The sequence below is a fragment of the Enhydra lutris genome, unplaced genomic scaffold (assembly GCF_002288905.1).
Source record: "Enhydra lutris kenyoni isolate GAN:26980312 unplaced genomic scaffold, ASM228890v2 scaffoldscaffold31, whole genome shotgun sequence".
NCBI classification, from domain to species: Eukaryota; Metazoa; Chordata; class Mammalia; order Carnivora; family Mustelidae; genus Enhydra; species Enhydra lutris.
The window spans coordinates 4,407,952-4,435,852 of NW_019154115.1; the positions used below are offsets into that span (position 1 = coordinate 4,407,952).

The window sequence follows — 27,901 nt, forward strand, 5'->3', positions numbered from 1 at the left end:
CACTGAAAACTACGTTAGGCTTTTTCCTTTCAAAACTTGGCAAATCAGAATTTGCTGAAAAGTAAGCAGTGCTATCTGGCTTTAATTTCATTTCTCAAGAAAATCCAGCTGACTCTCGTCATGATTTTGTAAGCTTGTTATCTTTTTGGAAATTAACTTTTGAATGTAACCTTCACTAAAAATATGTAGATTGGGGGTATAAAAGTAAAATCTCTTTCTTCTTATATTTTTCCAGTGAAGTACTATCCACTTTTTATTTAAAAACTTGCTCTCTATTGTTCTAAACAGTAAATAGTGCCAAAAACTTTTTAAAAAATGCATTATAGTGTCAACATTGGGACTGACTTGTTTCAAGAAATCTGTTTGCAATAAATGGTAATGAACTGTAATGCCTCTTTTTAAAAAAGATTTGGAAATAAATGCCAGACTAATTCATTTAAAGAAAAAACCCATAAGCGTGAAAGGGGGTTGGAGGAAATTAATTGTCTGCTCTTTCTGGGATGTAGGGGAGCCCACAGTGGGGTTTGCAGTCCCTACCACTGCTGCTGAGGCCAGTGACCCCAAGGGCTGACCACTTGGGATATCAGTTGTTCCTGGCCTGGGCACTATGATCCATGTCTATGGTATAAAGAAGGGTCTGAGCCTGTGGTATAAAGAAGGGCTCCTGCCATAGAAAGACATAGATGCAACCAGCTTCCTTCTGCCTGCTTCCTGTCTCGGAATTTTTTAAAGAGGGTGTAGCGTGTTCATCAATCAGAGATTCAAATCTCAGTGCCCAATATCCCCACCACCACTACCACAAACTGTGTGGTTTGGGGCAACTCACTTTATCTTTCCCAACCCCGTTTCTCATCTGTAAAATAGCAAGAACCATAACCATATTATGCACTAGCTGGAAGATATATTATTTTATTATTCAGCAGCTATTTACTGATACCAGGCACCATTCTAGTCACTGACTAGGACAGACAAGGTCTCTGTTTCCACGTCATTCATATTCTCACAGGATGAGATCACAATAAACAAATAAATTAATAAACAAATGAGAAAATCCACTGTTAATAAATTCTAGACAGAAAAATAACGGAGGGAGAGGTGGTAGAGCCCCAAAAGCTGATGAGATCATATTGTTTGGTCAGGGAAGCTCTCTGAGCAGACTGTATTTGAGCAGAGATATTAGTGACAGAAAGCAGCCAGGCATGCAAAGATCATGGGGAAGAAACTGGGTAAAGGGTACAGGGAAACTGCACTATTTTTGCAACTTCCTGTGAATATATAACTATTTCAAAATAAAAAAAAAAAGTTTAAAGCAACTACTGTTACACACTACAGCCTAAATGAATATCGAAACAGCTATGCTGAGTGAATGAAACCAGACCAAAAAGAGGACATACTGTATGATTTCATTTATATAAAATTCTGGGAAGTGTAAACTGATCTATAGTGACAGAGATCCGATTACTGACTGCCTGGGTACAGAGTAGGGAGGGGGGATGTTTGGGAAGGAAGGATTACAAAGAGACACGAGGAGTCTTTTAGGGGTGATGGGTATGTTTATTATCTTGATTGTAGTGATGGTTTCAAGATGTATACATAGGGTAAACTTATCTAATCATACACTCTAAATATTGTGCAGTTACTATATGTCAATTTTACCTCAATAATGGGATTAAGAAATTTCTGTGCCTAGAAATAAATAATGCTAAAGATATGCAAAGCCTCTACACTGACATTGAATATTTTATTGCAAGACATTTAAAGAAATGATCTAAATAAATGAAGAGATCTACCGTAGTCTTAGATTGGACAACTCACTATTGTAAAGATGGCAATCCTCCCCGAACTGAAACTGACCAGAATCCTAACTGGTTTGCTTTGGTATGTCAATTTTAAAATGTATATGGGAATGAAAAAGGGCCAAGGATAGCCAAGATGCTCTTGAAAAATAGGGTATAAGAACCTACATCATTAGAAATCAAGATAGTGAGTGTTAATATGAGGATACATAGACCAATGAAATAATAAAGAGCCCTAAAACATAGATCCACACATATATAGACACTAGGTATAGGCCAGTGGTAGAAATGCAGATCATTGAGATATAACCAATGAAATACACCAGGTTAAGTAGGTACCTATAAGGATTCTTCCCATAATACATAAAAATCAGTTCCAAGGTATATTAAACCCCTAACCATGAAATGCAAAATCATACAGCTCTGAGAAGGGAATATAGAATATCTTTATGACCTTTAAAAAACAACAACAACAACAAAAAGCACAGATGATAAAGGAAAAGAAAGCAATAAAAAGGAACATACTATTAATAGCATTAAAATTATGAACATTAGGGGCCCCTGCATGGCCCAGTTGGTTCAGTGTCTGCCTTCAGCTCAGATCATGATCCCAGGGTCCTGAGATCTAACCCTCATCAGGCTCCCTGCTCAACAAAGAGCCTGCTTCTCCCTCTGCCCCTCTCCCTGCTCATGCTTGTTCTCTGTCTCTCTCCCTCTCAAATAGATAAGTAAAATCTTAAAAAAAATAAAACTATAGGGGTGCCTGGGTGGCTCAGTGGGTTAAAGCCTCTGCCTTCAGCTCAGGTAATGATCCCAGGGTCCTGGGATCGAGCCCCGCATCGGGCTCTCTGCTCAGCAAGGAGCCTGCTTCCCTGCCTCTCTTTCTGCCTGCCTCTCTGCCTACTTGTGATCTCTGTCAAATAAATAAATAAAATCTTTTTAAAAATAAAAATTAAAATAAAATAAAATAAAATTATGAACTTTATTCACTAAAGATATTATAAGGAGAATTAAAAGACAACGGGAGGGGTAGAAGGTATTTGCAACTAAGAAAAACTTCATCATGATTATAATAAGACACTACTACACATCCTACAGAATGGCAAAGCTTTTTTTAAGGGGGGGAGGGGCAGAGGGAGAGAGAGAATCTTAAGCAGACTACAAGACCCTGACATCAGGACCTAAGTCAAAATCAAGAGTCAGATGCTTAACTGACTGAGCCACCCAGGTGCCCCCATAATGGCAAAGCTTTAAGAAACTTTTGGTGTGGGGGCCCTGGGTGGCTCAGTGGGTTAAAGCCTCTGCCTTTGGCTCAGGTCATGATCCCAGGGTCCTGGGATCGAGCCCCACATCAGGCTCTCTGCTCAGCAGGGAGCCTGCTTCCTTCTCTCTCTGCCTGCCTCTCTGCCTACTTGTGATCTCTGTCTGTCAAATAAATAAATAAAATCTTTAAAAAAAAAAAAAGAAACTTTTGGTGTGTATTATTTGGAATACCACTCTGGAAAGATGTCTGATATTATCTAGTAAAGTTGAGGACAGGGGTTTCATATGACCCAGGAATTTCACTCTTGGTTTACACCCTGAAAAGGCTTATATACATGTGCATCAGCATTGTAAACAGCAATATTATACAGAACAGTAAAAACCTGGGAAAATTCAAATGTTCTACTTACTATACACTGAGCAAATAAATTCTAGTATTTTTTTTCCAATGGAATATTATATAGATGTGAGCAGCTGAAAATAGAAAAGGTCACTGCACAGCCATCTATGTAAAGATGCTTGCCCTCTTTACAGTGAGAAAATGCCAGACCAGCAGGGCCGAGACGAAAATTAAAGAGAGTTCTTAGAAACCAACAGTGGCCATGGCAGGGAGTATTTTTGTCATGTATCAACATGCACTAGACACTGTGCTAGGCTCTTTTAGGACATGTTTACTTCTCACAACCATTTGGTATAGTAGGAATTGTTTTGCGGGTAAGGAAACTGAGGGACAGAAAGGTTAGATGACTTGCCTGAGATACACAGATACCGGGGTGGCAGAAGTGGAGATTTAAAAACCAGCCATCAAACCCCACATTCTTCCCGTTGGAGTGGAAGGCATTGATTGCCTTGCAACGACTGTCCACCAGCTCTCCTTTCTTCCAGAACCACAATTTTATCATGGCATGCCTGCTCCTCTATGCTGTTACCCTACAGATGAGAGAGCAAAAGACGGAACAAGCCTGGGCTCCTGGCCACTCTACAGCAGACCAGCCATGCCACACCAGGTGAACATCTATTGCTTCCTTTTATTTTTAACTTTGTCTTTGGAAAACAACTCTGGGGCTAAGTGGTTCTAGAATTGTTAGGATTCTTGTTGCAAGAAGGAAATACACTTAGAAGGTCAACTTTTCATTGCCTTCCAAATGTACACTGGAACTATGACAGAACCCAAATCAGATGGCTGGAACGCGCTGCAGGACCCACAGCAGAGATGGCTGACACAGTGCAGAGGAGTACCAATCTGGAGGGCCCCTGAGCAGGGAAGGCCTCCAGCAGCCAGTAGGAGAGCTATGCTCCAAGAGTGGGAGACAACCAAGACAGCACTGTGGGATAGGCCCATGCTTCACCCTGCCCCCTTACTCATTTTCCCCATGAAGTTCATAGGCCCCTGCCACACAGAAGCCCAGACAGCTCTGCCCCTCCCACTTTCCCACGTTCAGCACTTCCTCCTAGTCCAAAGCAGTTAATCCCAAAGTGGAAATCCACAGCTACCACACTGTTATATCCTCCAAAGTTCTCTGCCCCAATGTGTGCTCAGCAAGCCATCCTCCTAGCTCTTCTAGTGCCCTCCCGATGGCAGGTGAGGGAGGAGGATGTCTGATTGCCCAGAGCTAGGGCTGCAGACAGAAAACTTTCTCTTTTCGGATGCTAGGATCTTTTATTCTTTTTTTTTTTCCCCGGGGGGGGGGGGGGGGGGGGGGGGGGGGGGGGGGGGCTGTTTCCATCCCAGGATCCTGAGATCAAAATCCAAGAGTTAGAGAGTTGGAGGTTTAACTGACTGAGCCACCCAAGCGCCCCTCTTCAGAGTTTCCCATGACCTTCAAAACTGTGCACCAATTCTGGCCTTTGGGTGTGGCCTTGCTGTGCTGTGTCCCAGGCATCAGCAAAGGCCTTGACACAGTGTGGACTTTGGAGAGCAGCTTAGATGAAACCCCAGAGGCCTGAAACTGTGGAAAAATGGGTTAGCCCAGCTTACATAAGGACTATTTGGTACCCCTTTAGTTTCTGTTCCAATGTGGGAACAAACTTGCTCCTTCAAACCCTTCAGATCACAGAAGTGGTGTTGACTTGTGCTTATATCAAAGCCAAAGCCTCAGGCTAATTTGGGAACTGACAGGACTCTGCTAATTCTTTACATAAATACAGGATCTGCATCTTGGCCTTCCAGGTCAGGGTCTTGGATAGACATCTGGAGCCTCCATTTGCCTCTGAATTTTCTGGAACCAGATTACTTTTTTCTCTCATTTCAAGGTCCTAGGAAAGAGAACCAACAGCAAAGGGCCATGTCTGGAAGCAATTTGAGTGGGGGAAGGTGTGTCTTAGGGCCTGCCCAGATCTTTTCACTTTGTTCAGCCTAGGGAATGGAGCCATGACTGCCCACTCAGGGCTCTTTCGTATTAAGTGTCCCCAGAAACCTGACTTCTAGAAAAAGTTAGCTTGCAACACATTCCAGACTCCTGAACAGATAATGATCAGAAATGACTGTTTTTCAAAGGAAGTATTTCAAGAGTGTTTGTAGTACCCAAAGAGCTGACTGCTTGCTTGCCCCTGAGCCCCTGATGAGGAGTTAGAAGAAATTAAGACCCTGGGCTTACGTATGTGACCAGAAGTCACATCAGATTCTGCCACAACTGGCAAGTGTGGCTGATATTCTTCCTACAGCCCCCCTGTTGTTCTCAGTTGGAATTGAGATCCAGACTCTGGGCCCTATGTCCACCCCTGCCACGACCCACAGCACAAAGCTACACTGAGCCACCAACCAGCACGCGCCCCTAAGCAGCCTCGATAATGAGCAGATGGGTCCATGCTTGCTGCTGAAGTGCCAGCACCCACTTCAGACTTTCACATGAGAAATAAACTTTCATTTTGTTCCAGCTGCTCTTGTCTTGTCTTTGTGGCTACATCAAAAGTTCTAATATCGTATATTTTAAAGGTGCTGAGAGAGTAGATCTTAAATATTCTCATCACAAGAAAATAATTTGTCACTCTGTGAGGTAGTGATGCTAACTAAACTTACTGTGGTAATCGTGGTTCAATATATACACGTATCACATCATCATGTTGGACACCTTCAACTTTACAGTGTTATAACTAATGTGCTAATTGATAGTCAATGATATCTTAATAAAACTGAGGGAGTGGCAGGGGGGAGTTCTGGCCAACTGCGTAAGAAGCAGAAGAATTAGGTTCAAAGAAAGCTGCCAGTTCAGCAGTTACCTCTGGAGCCAGAAGGGAAGGGTCCAGGCAGCCTTCTCTCCACATTGCTCTGATGTGGAGCATTCCCCTGTTTCTCTAGTCTTGTCTGCCCGCATAGACCTCCCAGAGTCCAGCTTCCTGAGCTCCTCCAAAACTTCACCTTGGAAATATATTTAACTAACTCTATCTGACCATCAAGCCTATGTGACCTTGTGGGTCCAGGAAAAACAAAAAACAGAAAACGAACAAACAAACAAAAAACAAACAAAAAAACTAGCTACAGACTCCTGACTCTTGGTCCAAATTCTCAGTAGAGAGAGTAGTCTCTTGAGTTTTGTGCATTGGCAGTATGGTAGCCAATGAGGTTTATCCAAGGCACAATTATTGCTTATTAAGAAATGTTCTCTGGCATCAGGGGATTGATTCCCTGCTTTTGAGTTAGGTGCTGGTATAGTCCTCTCTGGGATGGTAGGGAAACATGTCCACTCAGGGCCATGAGAGAGAAATCAGTTTCTCTAGGAACTGATTTGACATGTCTACCTGAGAAGAGAGAAGGGAAAGGCAAGACAGTTTCAAGGCTCCACATAAATCTCATTGGCTCCTTGGCTTCCTTCCTTTACGTGGCAGCCCAGAGCTCTTCCTGTGTGAAATCTTTGAAAAGACGGCTATCATCAGGTAGGCTGGGTGGGGTGAGCTAGGGGAAGGTAGAGGACCAGGATGGGGAAGTGTGTGATGTGGGACGGGGTAGGGGTGGAGGGGCGAACCCAATTGCCCAAGATCAAAGCTAGGGGAAATAAAGTTTCATTGCCAAGTCCAAAGGTCAGGGGCAGTGGAAAATCGGACACAAAGCCAAGGTCAGGAGCCAGCAGATCTAGGAAGAAAAAAAAAATTGAACAGGGCAGGGAAGAAGCCTAGGCGATACATGGTGGCTGCTGAGGAGCTGGCAACAAGCCCAGCTTCACTTCTCATAATGTTACACTCATACACAGAAGTGTCACAATGAGGAAGACGGAGCCTGCCTGGGCTGAAGCCCTATCGCCGCGGAAAAGAGGAGAAACCAGTGTTTCTTAACCCAAGTCCATAATCTCCGTAACTAACACAAGATTGTGTGCATTTGTGCGTTTTTCTGATATTGCTAAAGGGAACAGCGCCCCCAAGAGGGTTATTTGAAGGCCTGAATCCGGTCGTCCCGCGAGAGGGATCACTGCGGGATCTCCCGTCTTGGCATAGGTCTCGAGGGGCTGAAACCTTCCGCTGCCCTCGAAAGGGGTGGAATCCCTCCCTCCTCGCCTGCCCTTGGGGCTCCCAGCAGCGCGGGTGCCGTCTGAGCTAATTCCCCCAGGGAGAAAGAGGAAGAGTTAAGCCAGCGATGGAGGATGGACACACTCACGGAGGGACGAATTAAAAGAGGGGGACAGTGATTGGTGTCCCTCCGAACAAACGCACCCTCGCCCCTCTGGTGGGATCCGGCTGGAGTCCCGACTCCGCGTTCCTGCCTCTAGGCCGTACAACCGCGCCCCCCAGCGCCAGCCCCGGGCACCGGGGGAGCGGCGCAGAGCCCCGCCCCCAGCCCGCCCCTCGGGGACCGTGGCGCGCCTGCGTGACGTGGCGCGTGTCTACGGTGGCGCACGCCGAGACGGAAGAGGCGCGGGCCGGGAAAGGAGCGGGCTGGCGGCTGGGGCACCTCGGTCCCCATGGCGCTGTGGCGCGGCTCTGCGTATGCCGGCTTCCTGGCGCTGGCGGTGGGCTGTGTCCTCCTGCTGGAGCCGCAGCTGCCCGGCTCCGCGCTTCGCTCGCTGTGGAGCTCGCTACAGCTGTCGCCCGCGCCCCCGGGACCCGGCTCCCCTGAGGGCCGCTTGGCGGCCGCCTGGGACGCGCTCATCGTACGGCCGGCCCGGCGCTGGCGCCGCGTGGCCGTGGGGTGAGTGCCTGCGGGGCCTGCGTCTCTGGGTCTTTCCAGGAAGTGCGGGTGCTTCGGGCCTCCGAGGGCCGCCTTGGCGGAGTTCGGACGGCTGGGGAACTGGGAGGTAGAACCGCACGGAAATAGGGCTTCCCAGACGTTGCCGGGAAGGCTTCTCGGCGCTGGTGTCCACGCTGCCTCCTTGGCGAGAAGCGTCGGATGTCAGGGACCAGCCCTGTTCGTCACTGCTGCAGGGACTCAACAGACTGCTTTTTCCTCTTGCCTGGTCTCTGCGCCCCTCTGTCATCTCGGTAGGACCTAATAGCCTCTGCCAATCCCGCGCAGCATGACACCCTCCTGTGCCAGTCTCCTTCAATCCTGTTACAGCTTTTTTGACGACTGCTTTTTTGCGGTCAAAGACACTTGTGTCTTAGCACTTTGAAGACATTCGCCCTCTTCTGAACGTCTTGAGTGAGTGGTGTGGTTCACTACCTTTAGCTACCGACTTTATCTCCCTTGTTTCTCCTTAATACCGTAGTTTGGGAGACCGCCGCTATTGAAACTGCTCTCTCAAAGCTCACTGGTGATTTGTTGATTTTCCAATTCTGCTGCCCTTTTTTAGTCTTCGTTGTCAACCCTGTGCAGTCTTCCACGCGCTGAACGTGCCTTTCTCCTTGAAACTCTTTTCTTCCCTTGACTTCAGTGACATTGCATATTTACTGTTCTCCCAACTCTCAGGGCCTCCTTTCTCTGTATTCCTCATTGTTCCCTTCACACTAACTTTAAACCCTGTCTCAATTCGATTTAAATACCTTGCCATCACCTCAGAAGCATGATACAAAAGCAGACCTTCTATGAAGTACTCTGCTAGTTTTTGTGAGTGCTTGAGGCAAGGGTAGAGCAAAGTTATCCTGAAGATTAAACGAAATAATTGTGTAATCTTGCATGGTGTCTTCTGTAAAGAGCACACAAATGTTAGTATTTTTTTAATATTTATTTTGAGTCACCTCTACACTCACTGTTGGGCTCATACTTAATCCTGCGATCAAGAGTTGCATGCTTCCGGGCGTCTGGGTGGCTCAGTCGGTTAAGCGTCTGCCTTCAGCTCAGGTCATGATCCCGGGGTCCTGGGATCGAGCCCCATGTCGGGCTCTCTGCTCAGCAAGGAGTTTGTTTCTCCCTCTCCCTCCGCATGTTGCTCCCCCAGCTTGTGCTCTCTCTCTCTCTCTCTCTGTCAAATAAATTAAAAAAAAAAAAGAGTTGCATGCTTCATGTACTGAGCTAACCAGGTACCCCATGTACTCTTTTTTTTTTTTTTTAAACCAGCATATAGTTTCTTCAGATAATATTTCCTTTTATCTCTTCTCTCAAGTTCAGGCCCTTTCACCTACTTCCTTATGAGTTTCTTTTGGGTTTTGTTTGGTTGGTTTTTTGTTTTTAAAGATTTTATTTATTTTGCGAGAAAGTGCACAGGTGCAAGGCGGGGTGGTGGGGCCGGGTAGAGGTAGAGAGAGAATCTCAAGCAGACTCCGTGCTGAGTGCAGAGCCCAGCATGGGGCTCCATCTCATGACCCTGAGGTCATGACCTGAGCTGAAATCAAGAGTCAGATGCTTAATGAACTGAGTCTTCCAGGTGTTCCTCCTTATCAGTTTCTTAAGTGTCCTCCCTGGCTTTATGGACATTCAGCAAGTATCAGCAACTATATGGTATGTGTCAGGTCTGTGCTAGGCTCTGAGGATGCAAAAATGGGTGAAGACAAGGTATCCACCTCATTTGTTGAAGACAGATATATTCATTATTAGTGTTCAGCCTGACATGACAGAATACCACAGACTGGGTGACTTAAACAACAGGAATTTTCTCGTGGTTCTAGAGGCTGATAGTCTCAGAATGAGATCCTGACTAGCAGATGGCCTTCTTCCCACCACTTACCTGTATGGACTTTCCTCTGTGCATGCGCACTCCTGGTGTCTCTTCTTGTTATATGGAGATTATTCCTCTTGGATTATGGCCTCATTTAACCTTAATTGTCTCTTTAAATAGTCTCTATCTCCAAAAACATTCACATTTGTGGTTAGGGCTTCAACATATGAATTGATGGGGGACAGGGGTACACAGTGCTATCAATGACAATTTGAAAAGTGCTTTCAGGACTCATGGTTTAAAAAAAAAAAAAAGTCAGCCTTTGTGTCCCAAAGGATTATTAATTCTCCATCTAGTTAGATCTACTAATGGATCTCACTAATAGATCAACAGAGGAGTGGAGTAAGATAGGTTTCCAAAGTCAGAGTGAAGCCAGGTACCGGGAATGAACACTAACTAGATCAGCATTCTTACTGTATCCAGACACCGAGTTAATCCCTTCATCTGCATCTTTGCTTGTGCATGCTTCCTGTGAGGGCTTCAGTATCAGAGAAATCTGGGTTTGAATTTAGGCTCTTCCATTTGTGGCCTTTGGAATGGTAGTCAACCCCCAGCTTCAATTCTTCTCAACTGAAAGCAGTGTGACTACTTCCCTGTCTTACCCCATTTTGCAGTTGGTGTGGTCTCTTTGAAAATGCCTGTCTTACATTCAGTGCTTCCTAAATACCAGGCTGCTTTCTTTGTCCAGAGTGCCATCCAGACTTCACCCCAGGGACCACTGCCCTTCCCCTTTGGATTTTTCTTCTCTGCAGTTCTGCATCTTCTAATGATTATGATTACCTATTGCAGTATCTCAGGTATAATGTTAAAAAGCTAGGAAGAACCTAAAGAAACATTTTGCAGATAATGAAGCAGCAGGGAGGTAATGAAAACAACCGTTCTTGCCTCTAAAGAACTTACAGTCTAGAGGGAGCACTGAGCCCCCTTCTTCCAACCCCCCCAAGAGTCTCTGGCAGTAGGCCTGGAAGCCCAGGCTCCCCTAGCCTTCTAGCCCTTCCCCTTGTTTGGGCATTCAGCATCTGTTGTCTTGCTTTGTTTTCCAGTTATTTCATCTGTTTTTTTTTTTTCTCCAAACTCACACTATAATCTTAGACATTTCATACTCAACTGTGAAATTTTGCCTAAAGTCACATGAGCATAATTTTCTCTTCTGGTTCTTTTGCTCCCTTCCTCCCTTTAATTCCCCTGAGAATAAAGTACCATAGGTGATGTGCTTGTTACATTCTTGGATGCTTTTGAATTGAGGGAAGAGCAGAGGGAGATTCTTGCTCTGATTAAAGTATAACTAGAAAGCACATTAGTTTGGTATCTGGTATGTAGATGTTCAGTGCTCTTTTTATTATGAAAAGCTACTGAATAAAATTTTTTCCTTTTTAAGTTTTTTTTTCCCTTAGTATTCATGACATGATGAAGTGGGGGGAGGGTAGAAAATATTCCTATGGTAGGTACATATTTTTAACTCAAACTTGGTTCTGCTGGGTTTTGCCTTGTGTTGCAAAATATGTTGAACATTGTTCCTTTCCGTTATGGGAGGGGGGTTGGTTTTGTTTTGTAATTTTTTTTTTTTAAGATTTTATTTATTTGACACAGAGAGACATAGCGAGAGAGGGAACACAAGCAGCGGGAGAGGGTGAGGGAGAAGCAGGTTTCCTGATGAGCAGGGAGCCTGATGCAGAGCTGGATCCCAGGACTCTGGGATCATGACCTGAGCTGAAGGCAGACGCTTATGACTGAGCCACCCAGGCGCCCCTTGTTTTGTAACTTTTGTAGACTTCCTCCATTCTCATCTTTAAAGACCCAGACCCTGATCAAGGTCTTAGCGTATCACTGGGGATGAAGGCGATGTGTTTGTGCAAGCTGCTGTTTTCAGATGTGGGCATCCCTCAGTGTCTGAACTTTTGCTTTCCAGACTCCGGACCCAAATCCATTGGAAAACATTTTCTATATGGGCTGTTGGATGGAAATAGTGTCTCTCGCTATCAAAATTTGTATTAGCTGAAACTCGGGAACCTACTTGCATCTGAGAGCCAGGGAAAGCTCTCCTATTTAAGAGTCCACCCTTGGGGCTCCTGGGTGACTTAGTCCTTTAGGCATCTGCCTTCGGCTCAGGTCATGATCCCAGGAGTCCTGGGATCGAGCCCCACATCGGGCTTCTTACTCAGCAGGGATCCTGCTTTTCCCTCTGCCTGCTGCCTTCCCTGCTTGTGCTGTGCATGCTCTCTTTCTCTGCCAAATAAATAAAATATTTTTTTAAGTCTACCCTTTAAACATCTAATGTTACATCCAGTAGAAATAAAGAACTGAAGAACACCCTATATGGGTGTTCCTATATGGGGTGGAATTGAGACCAGTTTATAAGGTATGCTTGGTTTATAATCAGTAGGGCTGTGAAAGGAACGTATTTTAAACTTATCATAAGCACCTGCCATATGAATGTCAATGTGTTTTATGCACAGAAAAGCAGAGTAACTCTTGATTATGCCTTTCCAATTGATCAGAGTATGTATCTTTGTTTTAAAAGAATAAGAAAATTTGAGTATTTAAATTATGTTTGGTGGGCAGAAATCTTTTTACAAGCATGGGATCCATAGGGGAAAAATTAAAGAATCCTTATGATGTGGGTGCAGTGAGTTTGTGTCATTAGGAGAGATGTGTCTCTTTCTTGCCCTTGTAAACCTTGCTTGAGTGATGTTACTGATGTCTACCCTCCATATGAAACTTTTAAAAATTATTTATTTTTTAATTAACATGTACTATTTGTTTCAGAGGTACAGGTCTGTAATTTATCAGTCTTACACAATTCACAGCACTCACCATAGCACATACCCTCCCCAGTGTCCCTCACCCAGCCACCGAATCCCTCCCACCCCCAACCCCCAGCAACTCTCAGTTTGTTTCCTGAGATTAAGGGTCTCTTATGGTTTGTCTCCCTCTCTGGTTTCATCTTGTTTGATTTTTCCCTCCCTTCCCCTATGATCCTCTGTCTTGTTTCTCAAATTCCTCGTATCAGTGAGATCATATGATAATTGTCTTTTAATTATAAAGGTAATGCATGCTTATAAAAATCAGAAATACATCTAGCGAAATATAAAATTCCTCGCCCTTGCCCATCTCATTCCTCTTAGAGTTTACCACCATTAATGAATTCATGTGTTAATTTCCAGATCAAGATTTTTTTTTTTTTTTTTTAAGTGACTAGAAGGGAAACATAGCCATAGTCTACACCAGAATCCAATCGTTTGGGCCTTTCTTATGGATGAATATACTTTCTGCTTTTGAAGCTCTCAGAATTACCCCTGGAAGCCCATCTATCCTTATTGCCAGAAGCTGTTTGTTGGCCTGCTGTGAGCTTTGGCCTTCTCAGAAGCTTCCAGCTGCCTGTGTGGTCATCTAGCCCCACTGGCAAAAATGACATCCCCAGTAGGCCGAGGCAGGAATCAAGGTGACTGTGGGGTGGGGGACAGGAAGTCCCTCTCTAGGTACCAAATTATTTGACCCTTCTCTTCTAAGGGATGGCTTTTAGCAAAGTAACACTAAAAACATAAACCAGAACTTTTCTGGTTTATATTTTTATAGACAGGCCGTGCCACACAACCATAGTGCCTTATAATTTGTTTCCATAGAGACAACTAGGTAGTGCAGCACTGGCTTCTCATAGGCCCTTTAAAGGTCTTGGATTGGTCCAGTGAACACCTGCCAAGTGATGAATTGTTACCAGGCTACAGATGTGCCTCAGTCTTTAAGGCACCACTTAACTGTTGAAAAGTTTCAGGTAGGAGTATTTAGACGTTAGGTATTTAGGTATTTTGTGAGTCTTACCACCATCCTAATGTGTCTTTGAAAGGAAGGTATCTGATATTTGCTCTTTGACCAAAACTTATATTTTGCTTACTTTGCACCAAGCATTGTTCCTAAGCATATACTAACTTAATCTTCAATACAGCTCTATGAGTCTAACACCCACATTACACCATAAATGAGGAAGTTGAGAAATTAAAGTGACTTGCCCAAGTCACAAAGCCAATAGGAATCCAGACAGTTTGTCTCTGCCAACATTTTCTCAGAAATGCTGTATTTGTATTATGATAACTTTGTTCTCTCTTTTTTTTTTTAAGATTTTATTTATTTATTTGACAGAGAGAGATCACAAGTAGGCAGAGAGGCAGGCAGAGAGAGAGGAAGGGAAGCAGGCTTCCCGCTGAGCAGAGAGCCCAATGCGGGGCTCGATCCCAGGACCCTGAGATCATGACCTGAGCCGAAGGCAGCGGCTTAACCCACTGAGCCACCCAGGTGCCCCATAACTTTGTTCTCAAATACTGAGCACCTGTTTGCTTTTTGTAGCTAGCGTAAAAGTTTGCCACACTGGGGATGCCTTGGTGTCTCGGTTAAGCGTCTGCCTTTAGCTCAGGTCATCATCCCAGAGTCCTGGAATCGAGTCTCACGTCGGCCTCCTTGCTTAGTGTCTCTCTCTTTCTCACAAATAAATAAAATCTTTAAGGAAAAAAAAAAAAGTTTGCCATCCTGTTGGAAAGATTCCTGTGTTGTGATCTGAAGACGTTTGTCCAGATAAAGGAATCTTCCACCTGCCATAGGCTATTTATTTCCCTGTCCAGATTTCGATCCCACTTCCTTGGTTTTTCTGTTTGGATACAGTTCCTAGAAACATTTCTCTGTCGTTAAATGCAAAGTAACTTCCATGGTGCTGCTTCTCTTTTCTTTCACACTGCCTCTTTCCTCCTTCCTTCCAGAGTCAATGCCTGTGTGGATGTAGTGCTCTCAGGGGTGAAACTCTTACAGGCGCTTGGCCGGAGTCCTGGGAATGGAAAAGATCACACCATTCTGCATTCAAGGAATGATCTGGAAGAAGCTTTTGTTCACTTCATGGGGAAGGGAGCCGCAGCTGAGCGCTTCTTCAGCGATAAGGAAGCTTTCCATGACATTGCCCAGACTGCATCAGAGCTCCCAGGAGCCCAGGTCTGTTTGGTTCACCAACAGTAAATTAAGATAAGGTGGGGAAAGATAGCTTTTTGTATAAGGTTCCTAGAAGCAACCAAGCAACTTTTCCTCAGCCTCTCTGGAGGGTGATTGTTAGGAATCCAGTTCCGTAGTATTTTCCCTTTCTGTCAAACTGTGTATCTGAACTTTTCATTAACTCCACTGTTTCTAGTCAGGTCAATTCAGCCAACATTTAGGAAGCATAGTTACCAAAATTTTGGTCCTAGTTCATCTATCAAATTGCTCTTTTTTCATATTACCCAAGTTGAAGGTAGTAAAGATGCCCACTCTTGTTTGTGGCTGATGATGTGGAATAATCATAATAAACATAATAAACATAATATGGCTGAGTCCTTCCTGAGCAGGAGAATAAAGCCAAACACACAGAGCGCTAGTTGTAGCTTGGTGTAGCTCTGGTAGCCCAGAGCCAGGTTCCTTACCTCAGCAATACTGATGCTTTGAGTTGGATAATTCTTTGTGGTAGGGGCTGTCTGCACAGGTGAGATGTTCAGCAGCATCTCTCACATCTACCGACTGGATGACAGACAATAGCACTCTCTTCCTTCCCTAGCTGTGACAGTTACAAAGGTCATGCTCAGTTGTTCCCAGGCTGGGGAGAGAAAGGAAGCAAAATCACATTGGTTGAGAAGCACTGGTCTAGATCAGTCATTCTCAGACCTAAAACACAGAATCACTTGTAGGGGGTGGTTAATGAAACAGATTCCTGGGCCTTACTCCCATAGTTTCTGATTCAGTAGATGTAGGATGGGACTCAAGAACTTACTTCCCTACTGGGAAGTTTCCTGGGTACATTGATGCTCTTGTTCTGAGGACCTTGTTTTGAGAACCCCTGGTCTACAGGATAAGACCTGTCAGACCTAGGGGTCCCCAAGCCCACACGGTGATCATAAATAAAGCCTTAGGGCCCACATGGTTCTGATACTTTCTTAAGGTTCACATGGAGTAAGAGGCAGTGCTGGGCCTGGAGATCCCAGGCTCTTAACCCCAGCATACCTGCAGCTACACATGCCCTCACACCTCTTGAGACTGAATTTTGATTGTTTATTTCAGTGTCTGTCTACCCCCCCACGCCCCCAGTTCTTCCTACTCACCTAAAATCTTGCCTTGGCTAGTCACATCAGTCTAGATGTGGTTCTTGCTAGGGGAGCTCCTTAATGCCATTTTTAATTGGTACTTTTCATGGGCCATTCTTTATGACCACTTTTATTTTGAGAACTTTCAAGGTTTTAAAGTTCTTTTTGCTTTTGAAGCTTCCCATTTGAACATTAAAGTGGGCATGGGCGTTACCCAGCCAAGTTTATAAAGCAGACAGCAAGCTGTTAAAATGTCAGCTGCAATCATTTTTATAGCTGAGCTCACTAGTGAGATTCTGATCTTTTATGAAAGTACCTCAGTAGTTCTAACATGATGACGAGTCTGCTGCTAAAAGTCTTTATTATCATTGTATTTGAACCACTAATTCAATTTCTATTCTCTTCTGCCTTGATCTGCCTTTTGTTTCATGATGCAAAAAAAAAAGTTTTTTTCTATAAAGATAGCTTTTTGATTGTCCAAGTTATTTCTTAAAAGTATGAGGTCTAAAATGCTCTCCTTACCTTCCGTGAGGGCAACACTTCATTTGATGTCTTTTTAAACTCCCTTAAACTATAAGCAGATTGATAAAACAGTAGTTAATAACTACTACATGAAAAATCTAAAATCCACTTCATAAAATCTTAATATTTCCCCCAAGATTTTTAGTAAATTCATCTGGCCATAATAGTCGAATAAAAATTCATGCTGAAATGTAAAAGACCAAATTTTAGCCTGTATCTCACAGAAAGCTTTAAATTTACCTACAGGAAGCGGTTATTGTTTACTTGAATCTGGAGATTGGTCAACAGGAAGCTTAGGATGAAAGTGGTGTCTAGAATCTAGAATTGTTTAGTCTGTGCCTCTGCATGTGGTCGAGGGCTAGAAGGTGAGATAGTGGCGTTCCATCTGAGCAAGAGTATTGATTAGGCTTCTTAGTTTTCATAATGGAGCATCAGCCTTATCCTATTTGTCAGGTATCCAAAGCATGTGGATCCATTCTTAGTCAGCAACATGGAATACCAGCCTTGAGTCATCTGCCTCTCCAGCACCAGGTCTGCAGCTGAAAGGAGTGGTGTTTTAGGAGACATAGGCCTACGTTAGGACCCATTACCCTTAGACTTGCTCCTAGGAAAGCCTTTATATTTTCCATTACCCTTAGACTTGCTCCTAGGAAAGCCTTTATGTTTTCCAACACATCTTTCTTGAAATTTAGCAACAAACATTCACTGAGCACTTACTGTTGTAAGAGGAGAGCCAGTCCTGCATTGAGGGAACTAGTCATGTACCCAGATGACAGTAGCCCAAGTGGACAAGGGCTTTAGTGGAATTCGAGTATAGGGATGGCAAGAGATCTCTAATCCTGTCTGGGAGGGCAGCTGTGGAGGCTGAGGTGGCAGTGAGAAAGGGACAGCAGGCATGGCAGAAGAGGTGCATGCAGGTGATTCTTGAGAAGGAAGTGGGGATTTCCCAGTGCATGAGAAGGGCTGGGCATCCGGGAGAGAGGACTAGCGTGTGCTTAAAGAACAAAGACCGAGGAAGACAGGCTCAGAACTGTAGGCATGGTGTGGGAGGGAAGCACAGGAGAGGAGGGTAGAAAAGAAAGCACGGGTGGGGGACAGAAAAAGAAAGGCCTGTATGCCTCACTTACAAGTTGAGTTTAGTTCATTGTAGTATCTATTGAATGATTTTTAGGAGGAGAGTAACACAGTCATACACTCATTTCAGTAGGACTGTGACACAGAAGATAAGATCTGTCCACATTTTTCATGTTTCCTTTATCTCTTCTAGCTTCCTGAAAGCTCAAGACCAGATCTGATCTACAGTTAAGGCAGTTACACTAATTTTCATGGTTAACATATTTGGGTTTTTTTAGCCTTTGTTTATAATTCATTGTCTGTGAACCTAGGAGGTTAATAATTTTATTAAAGCCTCATCTGTGTGTTATTGTTATAAAGTAGCCTCAAAACTTTGGGGGGGAAAAAGGACTATAAATTTAACAAATTAAAAAAATTACTAAGCTTGGGTAACATGGGTTGCTAAAATACTGTCTAATAACTTTGAAACTGTCTTACAGCACTATGTAGGAGGAAATGCAGCTTTAATTGGACAGAAATTTGCAGCCTACTCAGATTTAAAGGTAGGTCAAATTCCCAGATTAAAATCTGTATCTTTCACTAGTATTTGAATAATTTTGGGAGCAAGAATAAATATTCATCTTATGGACCACCTAGTATGTGCCAGGCCCTAGGTCTCTTGTTAGGAGGCAATACGGTACTAGTGGGACAGTAGTAATAGCTAGTGTTTCCTCAGTGCTTACTGTGTGAGGACAGTGCTTTGCATAGACAAGCTCTGTTAGTCCGACCCACACTGAGGCCGGTTGGTGCTGTGGTTGGTATTGTAATTTCTTGCTTTCCACATGAAGCTTGAGGCATAAAGAGGGTCATAGCTAATCAGAAATGGAGCTTTTCTAACCTAGAACCCTAGCCCCCATATTCTTAAATATTATATCACATGACAGTTGAGAGGATTTGGGCTGTGGAATCAGTACCTAGGACTAGGGAACACACTGAGGAGAGAAAAACATAGTTGGCTGTATTGATGATCCTGGATCCAGAGTGTTGGGAAATGAAGGCCTTTAGATGGAGGTTGATAGGGGAGGGTGTCTTCAGGTCTTAAACCATTTGGTTTAAACCGAATTAAAAATTACTGCTATATTCAAAATAACATGTGAGTAGGAAGGTTCTCTGCTATGAGTTGAATAGGGGGAGGCCAGCAAGGAGGTTTTTGCTCTTGCAGTATTGTAAAATGATTAACATTTGAATTTGAGCAGCCAGAAGGGGAGAAACAGATGTGTCTGAAGCCTAATAAAAATGGACTCATTTGGGGCGCCTGGGTGGCTCAGTGGTTAAAGCCTCTGCCTTCGGCTCAGGTCATGATCTCAGGGTCCTGGGATCAAGTCCCGCATCGGGCTCTCTGCTCAGCAGGAAGCGTGCCTCCTCCTCCCCTCTCTCTCTGCCTCCCTCTCTGCCTACTTGTGATCTGTCTGTCAAATAAAAAAAAAAAAAAAAAAAAAAGGACTCACTTGAGGGGTGCCTGGGTGGCTTAGTCGGCTGAGTGTCTGACTCTAGACTTCTGCTCAGGTCATGATATCAGGGTCATGGGATGGAGCCCCATGTTGAGCTCCATGCTGGGTGTGGAGCCTGCTTAAGATACTTTCCCTCTCCCTCTGCCCTGCTCCCACCGTGTACTTGTATTTGTGTGCATGCTCTCAAAAAAAAGAAAAAAATGAATTAAGATAGAATCACTTGATGCTAGACCATACATGAGGACAAAGAAGATAGACTTGACAAAGATGATTCCAGAGTAAACAAACTTGAGAAGTGCAGAATAGATGTGGCTACTGATGACAGTGGGGAATCATGAGTAGTCCTCAAGTTTGTGGGACCTGGCCTGAAAATAGAAATATAGTTCAGGGGCACAGAATCAAAACCCCAGAGATACCCAGAGGTACAGATAATCAGCTATTTGAGGAGGAAAAATGCATATGGAGCCACATTGTACACCAAGAGATAGATGTGGAGAGCATGTTAAAGTGTGAGCAGTGGCATTTTAATAAGAATTAAAGTTCTTATAAAACATTGGGATTGGAGGGCGCCTGGGTGGCTCAGTGGGTTAAGCCTCTACCTTCGGCTCAGGTCATGATCTCAGGGTCCTGGGATCGAGTCCCGCATCGGGCTCTCTGCTAGGCAGGGAGCCTGCTTCCTCCTCTCTCTCTCTCTCTCTGCCTGCCTCTCTGCCTACTTGTGATCTCTCTCTATCAAATGAATAAATAAATTCTTTAAAAAAATAAAAAAACATTGGGATTGGAAATACAGATTTTTTTGTAGTCACTGTCTTTAAGGTACTAATTAACTCCCAAATAGAGATTAGAAGTTCTAGGACTGACTTTCAGAAATACCACCAGTTGATAGAAGACCAGTTATAAGCTCATTAGAGCCAGGCTCTTCCCATCAGAATCCTGGTCCCCAAAAGGCATTCTCATGACCCCGAGAAGTAATTCTGGCCTCTGAGAGGACCCCAAAAGTTCTGGGTGAATACAGGATTGACCTTTCAATATCGACCTCTTCAGAGGCCAGCATTTGCTCTTGGTTTCTGGAAAGGCCAGGCCTAGGACCAGTCCAATTGGAAGACATCCTGGTAAAGTAAGTCTGGCTTCGGTGGGAGATTGAGAAAAGAAAAGGGATTTTCGACACAGCCCTCATAACAGTCTGAAGAAGTAAGGTATTAAGACCCTTTTGAGCATGAGAAAAGAGGTTAAGCAATGAGCCTCAGGACACCTAGCCTGGAATTAACTGAGCCAGGATTCAAGTTCTGGCTCTCCATGACCTTAACGACTCTACTAATCTCTCGGATTTAGTTTAACCTGCTGAAATGCTTCTCAACAAAGTGATCGTCTGAGATCAACCAGAGGTTAAGGGCTAGCTAGGTATTTTCCAAAGGTAATAATAAAAATAATAGTTAATGCTTATATAGTTCTTATTATATGTCAGGCACTGTTTTTAGTGCTTTGTATATATATGAATTCATTTAACTTTATGATGCCCTATAAGAGAAGTCTTATTATTATCCTCACTTTGTAGATAGGAAAAATGAGGCATGAAGAAGTTGTAACTGTTCAAGGTCGCACACCCAGTAAGGGGTGGAGCTGGGATTTGAACCCAGGTATTACAGATCCAGAGTTCACATTTTTTTTTTTTTAAGATTTTATTTATTTGCCAGAGAGAGAGAGAGCACACACAAGCAGGCAGAGAGGCAGGCAGAGGCAGTGAGAGAAGCAGGCTCCCTGCTGAGCAAGGAGCCTGATGCGGGACTCTATCCCAGACCCTGGGATCATGCCTCTAGCCGAAGGCAGTGTTTAACCAACTGAGCCACCCAGGCATCCCCAGAGTTCACACTCTTAATGGCCATGCTGTATTGTGTCTCAGAAGCAGTATAGCAAAGGCAAATTTAGTGGAATGGTAGAATGGAAACTGTGCAGGGGTAGAGAGGGCCTTTAGAAAATGTATTTGTGTTGTTTAGCCAAGAATTAGGAATAGATATTGTATTTCGTCAAATACTGTTTTTGCATCTTTTGAGATGATTGAATGGTTTTCGCTTTTCAGTTTGATATGTGGTAATTACATTGGTTTCCAGGTATTAAACCAATCTGCATCCTTAAGATAAACCTCACCTGGTTCAGATGTATTTTCATTTTTCATATTGATGGATTCAGTTTACAAAATTTTGCTTTAAAAATTTGCATCAGGCACCTGGGTGGCTCAGTTGGTTAGGCGACTGCCTTTGGCTCAGGTCATGATCCTGGAGTCCCGGGTCGAGGCCTGCATTGGGCTCACAGCTCTCCTTGTGGAGCTCTCCCTCTCTCAAAGAAATAAAATCTAAAAAAAAATTAAAATTGGCATCAATTTCTATGAAGTCTGTACTTTCCTTGTATGTCTGCCTGGTTTTGGTATCGGGGTAATACTGACCTAATAGAATGAGTTGGGAACTGAGCCTGGGTGGCTCAGTTGTTAAATGTCTGCCTTCAGCTCAGGTCACGATTCCAGCATCCTGGGATCGAGCGCCATATCAGGCTCCCTACTCGGTGGGGAGCCTGCTTCTTCCTCTCTAGCTCCCCTGTGCTTGTGTTCCCTCTCTAGCTATCTCTCTCAGTCATAGATAAACAAAAATCTTTAACCAAAAAAAAAAAAAAAGTTGAGAAATATTTCCTTAATTGTTTGTAGAATTCACCAGTGAAACTCTTTAGGCCTGGAGTTTTTGATGTGGAAAGGTTTTTAACAACAAATGTGATTTCTTTAATAGATATGGAGAAATTCAGATTTTGTTTCAAGGAATTTCAAGGAATTTGTCCATATCCTCTAATTTGGTGAATTTATTGGCATAAAATTGTTGTATTCTCTTATCCTCTTAAGATCTATAGAATCTATAGTGATATCTCGTTCTTGATATTGGTAACTTATATTGTCCTTTTTTTCTGGGAAGTTCATCCTTTTCTTGAAGTACAGTTGACACAGAATATTACTTTTAGGTGTACAACATAGTAATTTGATATTTATATACGTTACAAAATGCCACGATAAGTATAATTATCATCTGTCACCATACAAAGATATTATATTTTCTACTGTATTTCCTATGCTCCCCATCCCTATGCCTTATTTTTTTTTTTTTAATACTTTATCTATTCATTTGACAGACAGAGACTACAAGTAGACAGAGAGGCAGACAGAGAGAGAGAGGGAGGGGGAAGCAGGCTCCCTGCTCTGCAGAGAGCCCGATGCGGGGCTCGATCCCAGAACGCGGAGATCATGACCCGAGCCGAAGGCAGAGGCCCCAACCCACTGAGCCACCCAGGCGCCCCCCTTATTTTTTTTTTTAAGATTTTATTTATTTATTTGACAAAGAGATAGCACAGGTAGGCAGAGCAGCAGGCAGAGGGAGAGGGAGAAGCAGGCTCTCTGCTGAGCAGGGAGCCTGATGTGGGACTCAATCCCAGGACCCTGGGATCATGACCTGAGCTGAAGGCAGCTGCTTAACCGACTGAGCCACCTAGGTGCCTCTCTAGGACTTATTTTTACGTGGAAGTTTGTACCCTATTCCCTTTACCTATGTTTGCCCATCCCTCTACCACCTTTCCCTCTGGCAGCCATGAGTTCGTTCTGTGTATTTAGGAATTTCGTTTTGTTTGTTCTTATGTTTTGTTTTTCAGATTCCACATTGAAGTAAAATCAAATTCACTTAGCAGAATATCCTGTAGGCCCATCCATGTTGTTTTAGATGGCAAGGTTTCATTCTTTTTTACGGTTGAGTAATATCGCATTGTATATATATACCACATCTTCTTTAACCATTCATCTGTCAGGGATATTTAGACTGCTTCCATATCTTGGCTAAAGTAAATAATGCTGCAGTGAACATAAGGGTAGGTTTGTTTGTTTTTTTAAGTAGGCTCCATTCCTAGCACAGAGCCCAACACAGGGCTTGAACTCATGACCCTGAGATCAAGACCTGAACTGAAATCAAGAGTTGGATACTTAACCAACCGAGCCACCCAGGCATCCCATTATTCTTTTAGAATTAGTGTTTTCATTTTCTTTTTTTTTTCCTTTTTTTTTTTTTTTTAAGATTTTATTTATTTATTTGACAGACAGAGATCACAAGTAGGCAGAGAGGCAGGCCAAGAGAGAGAGAGAAGGAAGCAGGCTCCCCGCTGAGCAGAGAGCCCAATGTGGGGCTCGATCCCAGGACTCAGGGATCATGACCTGAGCCAAAGGCAGAGGCTTTAACCCAGTGAGCCACCCAGGCGCCCCAGTGTTTTCATTTTCTTTGGGTAAATACCTAGGAGTAGATGTGCTAGATCATACAGTATTTGTATTTTTATTTTTTTGAAGAATCTCTGTACTGTTTGCCAGAGTGGTTGCACCAGACTGTTACATTCCTGTCAGTGGTGCATAGCGGTTCCTTTATCCTCAACATCTGTTGTTTCTTATCTTTTTGATACTGGCCATTCTGAAAGGCATGAGGTTCTCTCTCACTGTGGTTTTGATTTGTGTTGCATTTCCCTGATGGTGACTGATGCTGAGCATCTTTCAGTGTGTCTGTTGGGCATCTGTATGTCTTCTTTGGAAAAATGTCTCTTCCAGTCCTCTACCCATTTTTTTAAAAGTCAGATATTTTTTTGGTGTAAGATAGATGAGTTTCTCACATATTTTCATTATTAACCCTTGATTCAGATACTTCATTTGCAGGTACCTCCCATTCATTGGGTTGTCTTTTCATTCTGTTGATGATTTCGTTTGCTATGCAAAACTTTTTAAAGGTTTTTTTAAAAATTTATTTATTTGACAGAGATCACAAGTAGGCGGGGGTGGGGGGGGCAGGCTTCCCGCTGAGCAGAGAGCCCTATGCGAGGCTCCATCCCAGGACCCTGAGATCATGACCTGAGCCGAAGGCAGAGGCTTTAACCTACTGAGCCACCCAGGCGCCCTGATGCAAAACTTTTTAGATTCATGTAGTCCCACTTGTTTATTTTTGCTTTTGTTGCCCTTGACTGAGGAGACAAATCAAAAAAATACTGCTAAGACTGATGTCCAAGAACTTATTGTCTGTTTTAGGAGTTTTATGGTTTCAGAACTTAGATTTAGAAGACCTAAATGTAACCCATTTTGAGTTTCCTTTTGGATATGATGGAAGAAAGTGGCCCAGTTCCATTCTTTTGCAGGTAGATGTCCAGTTCTCTCAACTAATTTATTGAAGGAACTGTCTTTTCTCCATTGTATATTCTTGCCTCCTTTGTCATTGATTGGCCATATAAGCATGGGTTTATTTCTGAACTTTCTATTTTGTTCCATTGATCTTTTATGCCAGTACCATACTGTTTCAATTACTATAGTATTGTGTAATGTAGCCTGAAGTCTGGGAGTGTGAGCCTCCAGCTTTGTTATTCTTTCTTGAGATTGCTTTAGCTATTCATGGTCTTTTCTGATACCATATAAATTTTAGTATTATTTGTTCTTAGTTCTGTGAAAACATGTTATTGGTACTTCAGTAGGGATTGCACTGAATCTGTAGATTGCTTTGGGTAGTATGGACATTTTAACGATATTAATTTTTCCAGTCCAAGAGCATGGTATATCTTTGCATTTATTTGTGTTGTCTTTGATTTCTTTCATCACTGTCTTACGGTTTTCAGAGTACAGGTTCTTCACCTCCTTGGTTAAATTGATTCCTACACATTTTATTCTTTTTAATGATTCACTTTTTTCTTTTTTAACTTTTTTTTAACATTTTTTAACATTTTATTTATCTATTTATTGTGAGAGAGAGAGAAAGAGCACAAGCAGGGGGAGCAGCAGGCAGAGGGAGAAGTAGGCTCCCCCCTGAGCAGGAAGCCTGATGTAGGACTCAGCTCAATCCCAGGACCTGAGCCAAAGCCAGAGGCTTAACCGGCTGAGCCACCCAGGTATCCTAACATTTTATTCTTTTTTTTTTTTTAATTTTTTTTTTATAAACATATAATGTATTTTTATCCCCAGATTTACACATTTCACAGCACTCACCATAGCACATACCCTACCCAATGTCCATAACCCCACCACCTTCTCCTGGCCCCCCTCCCCCCAGCAACCCTCAGTTTGTTTTGTGAAATTAACAGTCTCTTATGGTTTGTCTCCCTCCGGATCCCGTCTTGTTTCATTTATTCTTTTGCTACCCCCCAAACCCCCCATGTTACATCTCCACTTCCTCATATCAGGGAGATCATATGATAGTTGTCTTTCTCCGATTGACTTATTTCGCTAAGCATGATACCCTCTAGTTCCATCCACTTCGTCGCAAATGGCAAGATTTCATTTCCTTTGATGGCTGCATAGTATTCCATTGTATATATATATATACACATCTTCTTTATCCATTCATCTGTTGATGGACATCTAGGTTCTTTCCATGGTTTGGCTATTGTGGACATTGCTGCTATAAATATTCGGGTGCACGTACCCCTTTGGATCACTACGTTTGTATCTTTAGGGTATATACCCAGTAGTGCAATTGCTGGGTCATAGGGTAGCTCTATTTTCAGCTTTTTGAGGAACTTCCACGCTGTTTTCCAGAGTGGTTGCACCAGCTTGCATTCCCACCAACATCCTCGCCAGCATCTGTCATTTCCTCATTTGTTAATTTTAGTCATTCTGACTGATGTGAGGTGGTATCTCATTGTGGTTTTGATTTGTATTTCCCTGATGCCGAGTGATGTGGAGCGTTTTTTCATGTGTCTTTTGGCCATCTGGATGTCTTCTTTGCAGAAATGTCTGTTCATGTCCTCTGCCCATTTCTCGATTGGATTATTTGTTCTTGGGATGTTGAGTTTGCTGAGCCCTTTATAGATTGTGGATACTAGCCCTTTGTCCGATATGTCGTTTGCAAATATTTTCTCCCATTCTGTCAGTTGTCTTTTGGTTTTGTTGACTGTTTCCTTTACTGTGCAGAAACTTTTGATCTTGATGAAGTCCCAGTAGTTCATTTTTGCCCTTGCTTCCCTTGCCTTTGGCAATGTTCCTAGGAAGAAGTTGCTGCGGCTGAGGTCGAAGAGGTTGCTGCCTGTGTTCTCCTCAAGGATTTTGATGGATTCCTTTCTCACATTGAGGTCCTTCATCCATTTTGAGTCTATTTTCGTGTGTGGTGTAAGGAAATGGTCCAATTTCATTTTTCTGCATGTGGCTGTCCAATTTTCCCAACACCATTTGTTGAAGAGGCTGTCTTTTTTCCATTGGACATTCCTTCCTGCTTTGTCGAAGATGACTATAGAGTTGAGGGTCTTTTTCTGGGCTCTCTATTCTGTTCCATTGATCTATGTGTCTGTTTTTTTGCCAGTACCATACTGTCTTGATGATGACAGCTTTGTAATAGAGCTTGAAGTCTGGAATTGTGATGCCACCAACCTTGGCTTTCTTTTTCAATATTCCTTTGGCTATTCGAGGTCTTTTCTGGTTCCATCTTAATTTTAGGATCATTTGTTCCATTTCTTTGAAAAAAATGGGTGGGATTTTGATAGGGATTGCATTAAATGTGTAGATTGCTTTAGGTAGCTTAGCCATTTTCACAATATTTGTTCTTCCAATCCAGGAGCATGGAACATTTTTCCATTTCTTTGTGTCTTCCTCAATTTCTTTCTTGAGTTCTTTATAGTTTTCTGAGTATAGGTTGTTTGCCTCTTTGGTTAGGTTTATTCCTAGGTATCTTATGGTTTTGGGTGCAATTGTAAATGGGATTGACTCCTTAATTTCTCTTTCTTCTGTTTTGTTGTTGGTGTAAAGAAATGCAACTGATTTCTGTATATTGATTTTATATCCTGACACTTTACTCAATTCCTGTACAAGTTCTAGCAGTTTTGGAGTGGAGCCTTTTGGGTTTCCACATGTAGTATCATATCATCTGTAAAGAGTGATAGTTTGACTTCTTCTTTGCTGATTTGGATGCCTTTAATTCCTTTTTGTTGTCTGATTGCTGATGCTAAGACTTCTAGTACTATGTTGAATAGCAGTGGTGATAACGGACATCCCTGCCGTGTTCCTGACCTTAGCAGAAAAGCTTTCAGTTTTTCTCCATTGAGAATGATATTTGCAGTGGTTTTTTCATAGATGGCTTTGATAATATTGAGGTGTGTGCCCTCTATCCCTACACTTTGAAGAGTTTAAATCAGGAAGGGATGTTGTACTTTGTCAAATGCTTTTTCAGCATCTGTTGAGAGTATCATATGGTTTTTGTTCTTTTATTAATGTATTTGTGTCACATTGATTGATTTGCGGATATTGAACCAACCTTGCAGACCTGGAATAAATCCCACTTGGTTGGGGTGCCTGGGTGGCTCAGTGGGTTAAGCCTCTGCCTTCGGCTCAGGTCATGAATCTCAGGATCCTGGGATCGAGCCCCGCATCGGGCTCTCTGCTCGGCGGGGAGCCTGCTTCCCCCTCTCTCTCTGCCTCTCTGCCTACTTGTGGCCTCTGTCTGTCAAATAAATAAATAAATAATCTTAAAAAAAAAAATCCCACTTGGTTGTGGTGAATAATCCTTTTAATGTACTGTTGGATCCTATTGGCTAGTATTTTGGTGAGAATTTTCGCATCTGTGTTCATCAAGGATATTGGTCTGTAATTCTCTTTTTTGATGGGATCCTTG

At 43.1% G+C, this 27,901-nt stretch overlaps 1 protein-coding gene across 2 annotated transcripts in view; it reads left to right on the plus strand.

Moving 5' to 3' along the window:
- Positions 1 to 7,888: 7,888 nt before the first annotated feature.
- Positions 7,889 to 27,901, plus strand: part of LOC111153171 (ADP dependent glucokinase) — a 39,978-nt gene continuing 19,965 nt past the window's right edge. For both annotated transcript variants that reach the window (XM_022511999.1, XM_022512000.1), the window contains exons 1-3: positions 7,889 to 8,178; positions 14,830 to 15,055; positions 18,246 to 18,308. In XM_022511999.1, coding sequence (XP_022367707.1) covers positions 7,952 to 8,178; positions 14,830 to 15,055; positions 18,246 to 18,308 — 516 coding nt within the window. In that variant the 5' untranslated portion in view covers positions 7,889 to 7,951. The remainder of the gene's footprint in view (positions 8,179 to 14,829; positions 15,056 to 18,245; positions 18,309 to 27,901) is intronic.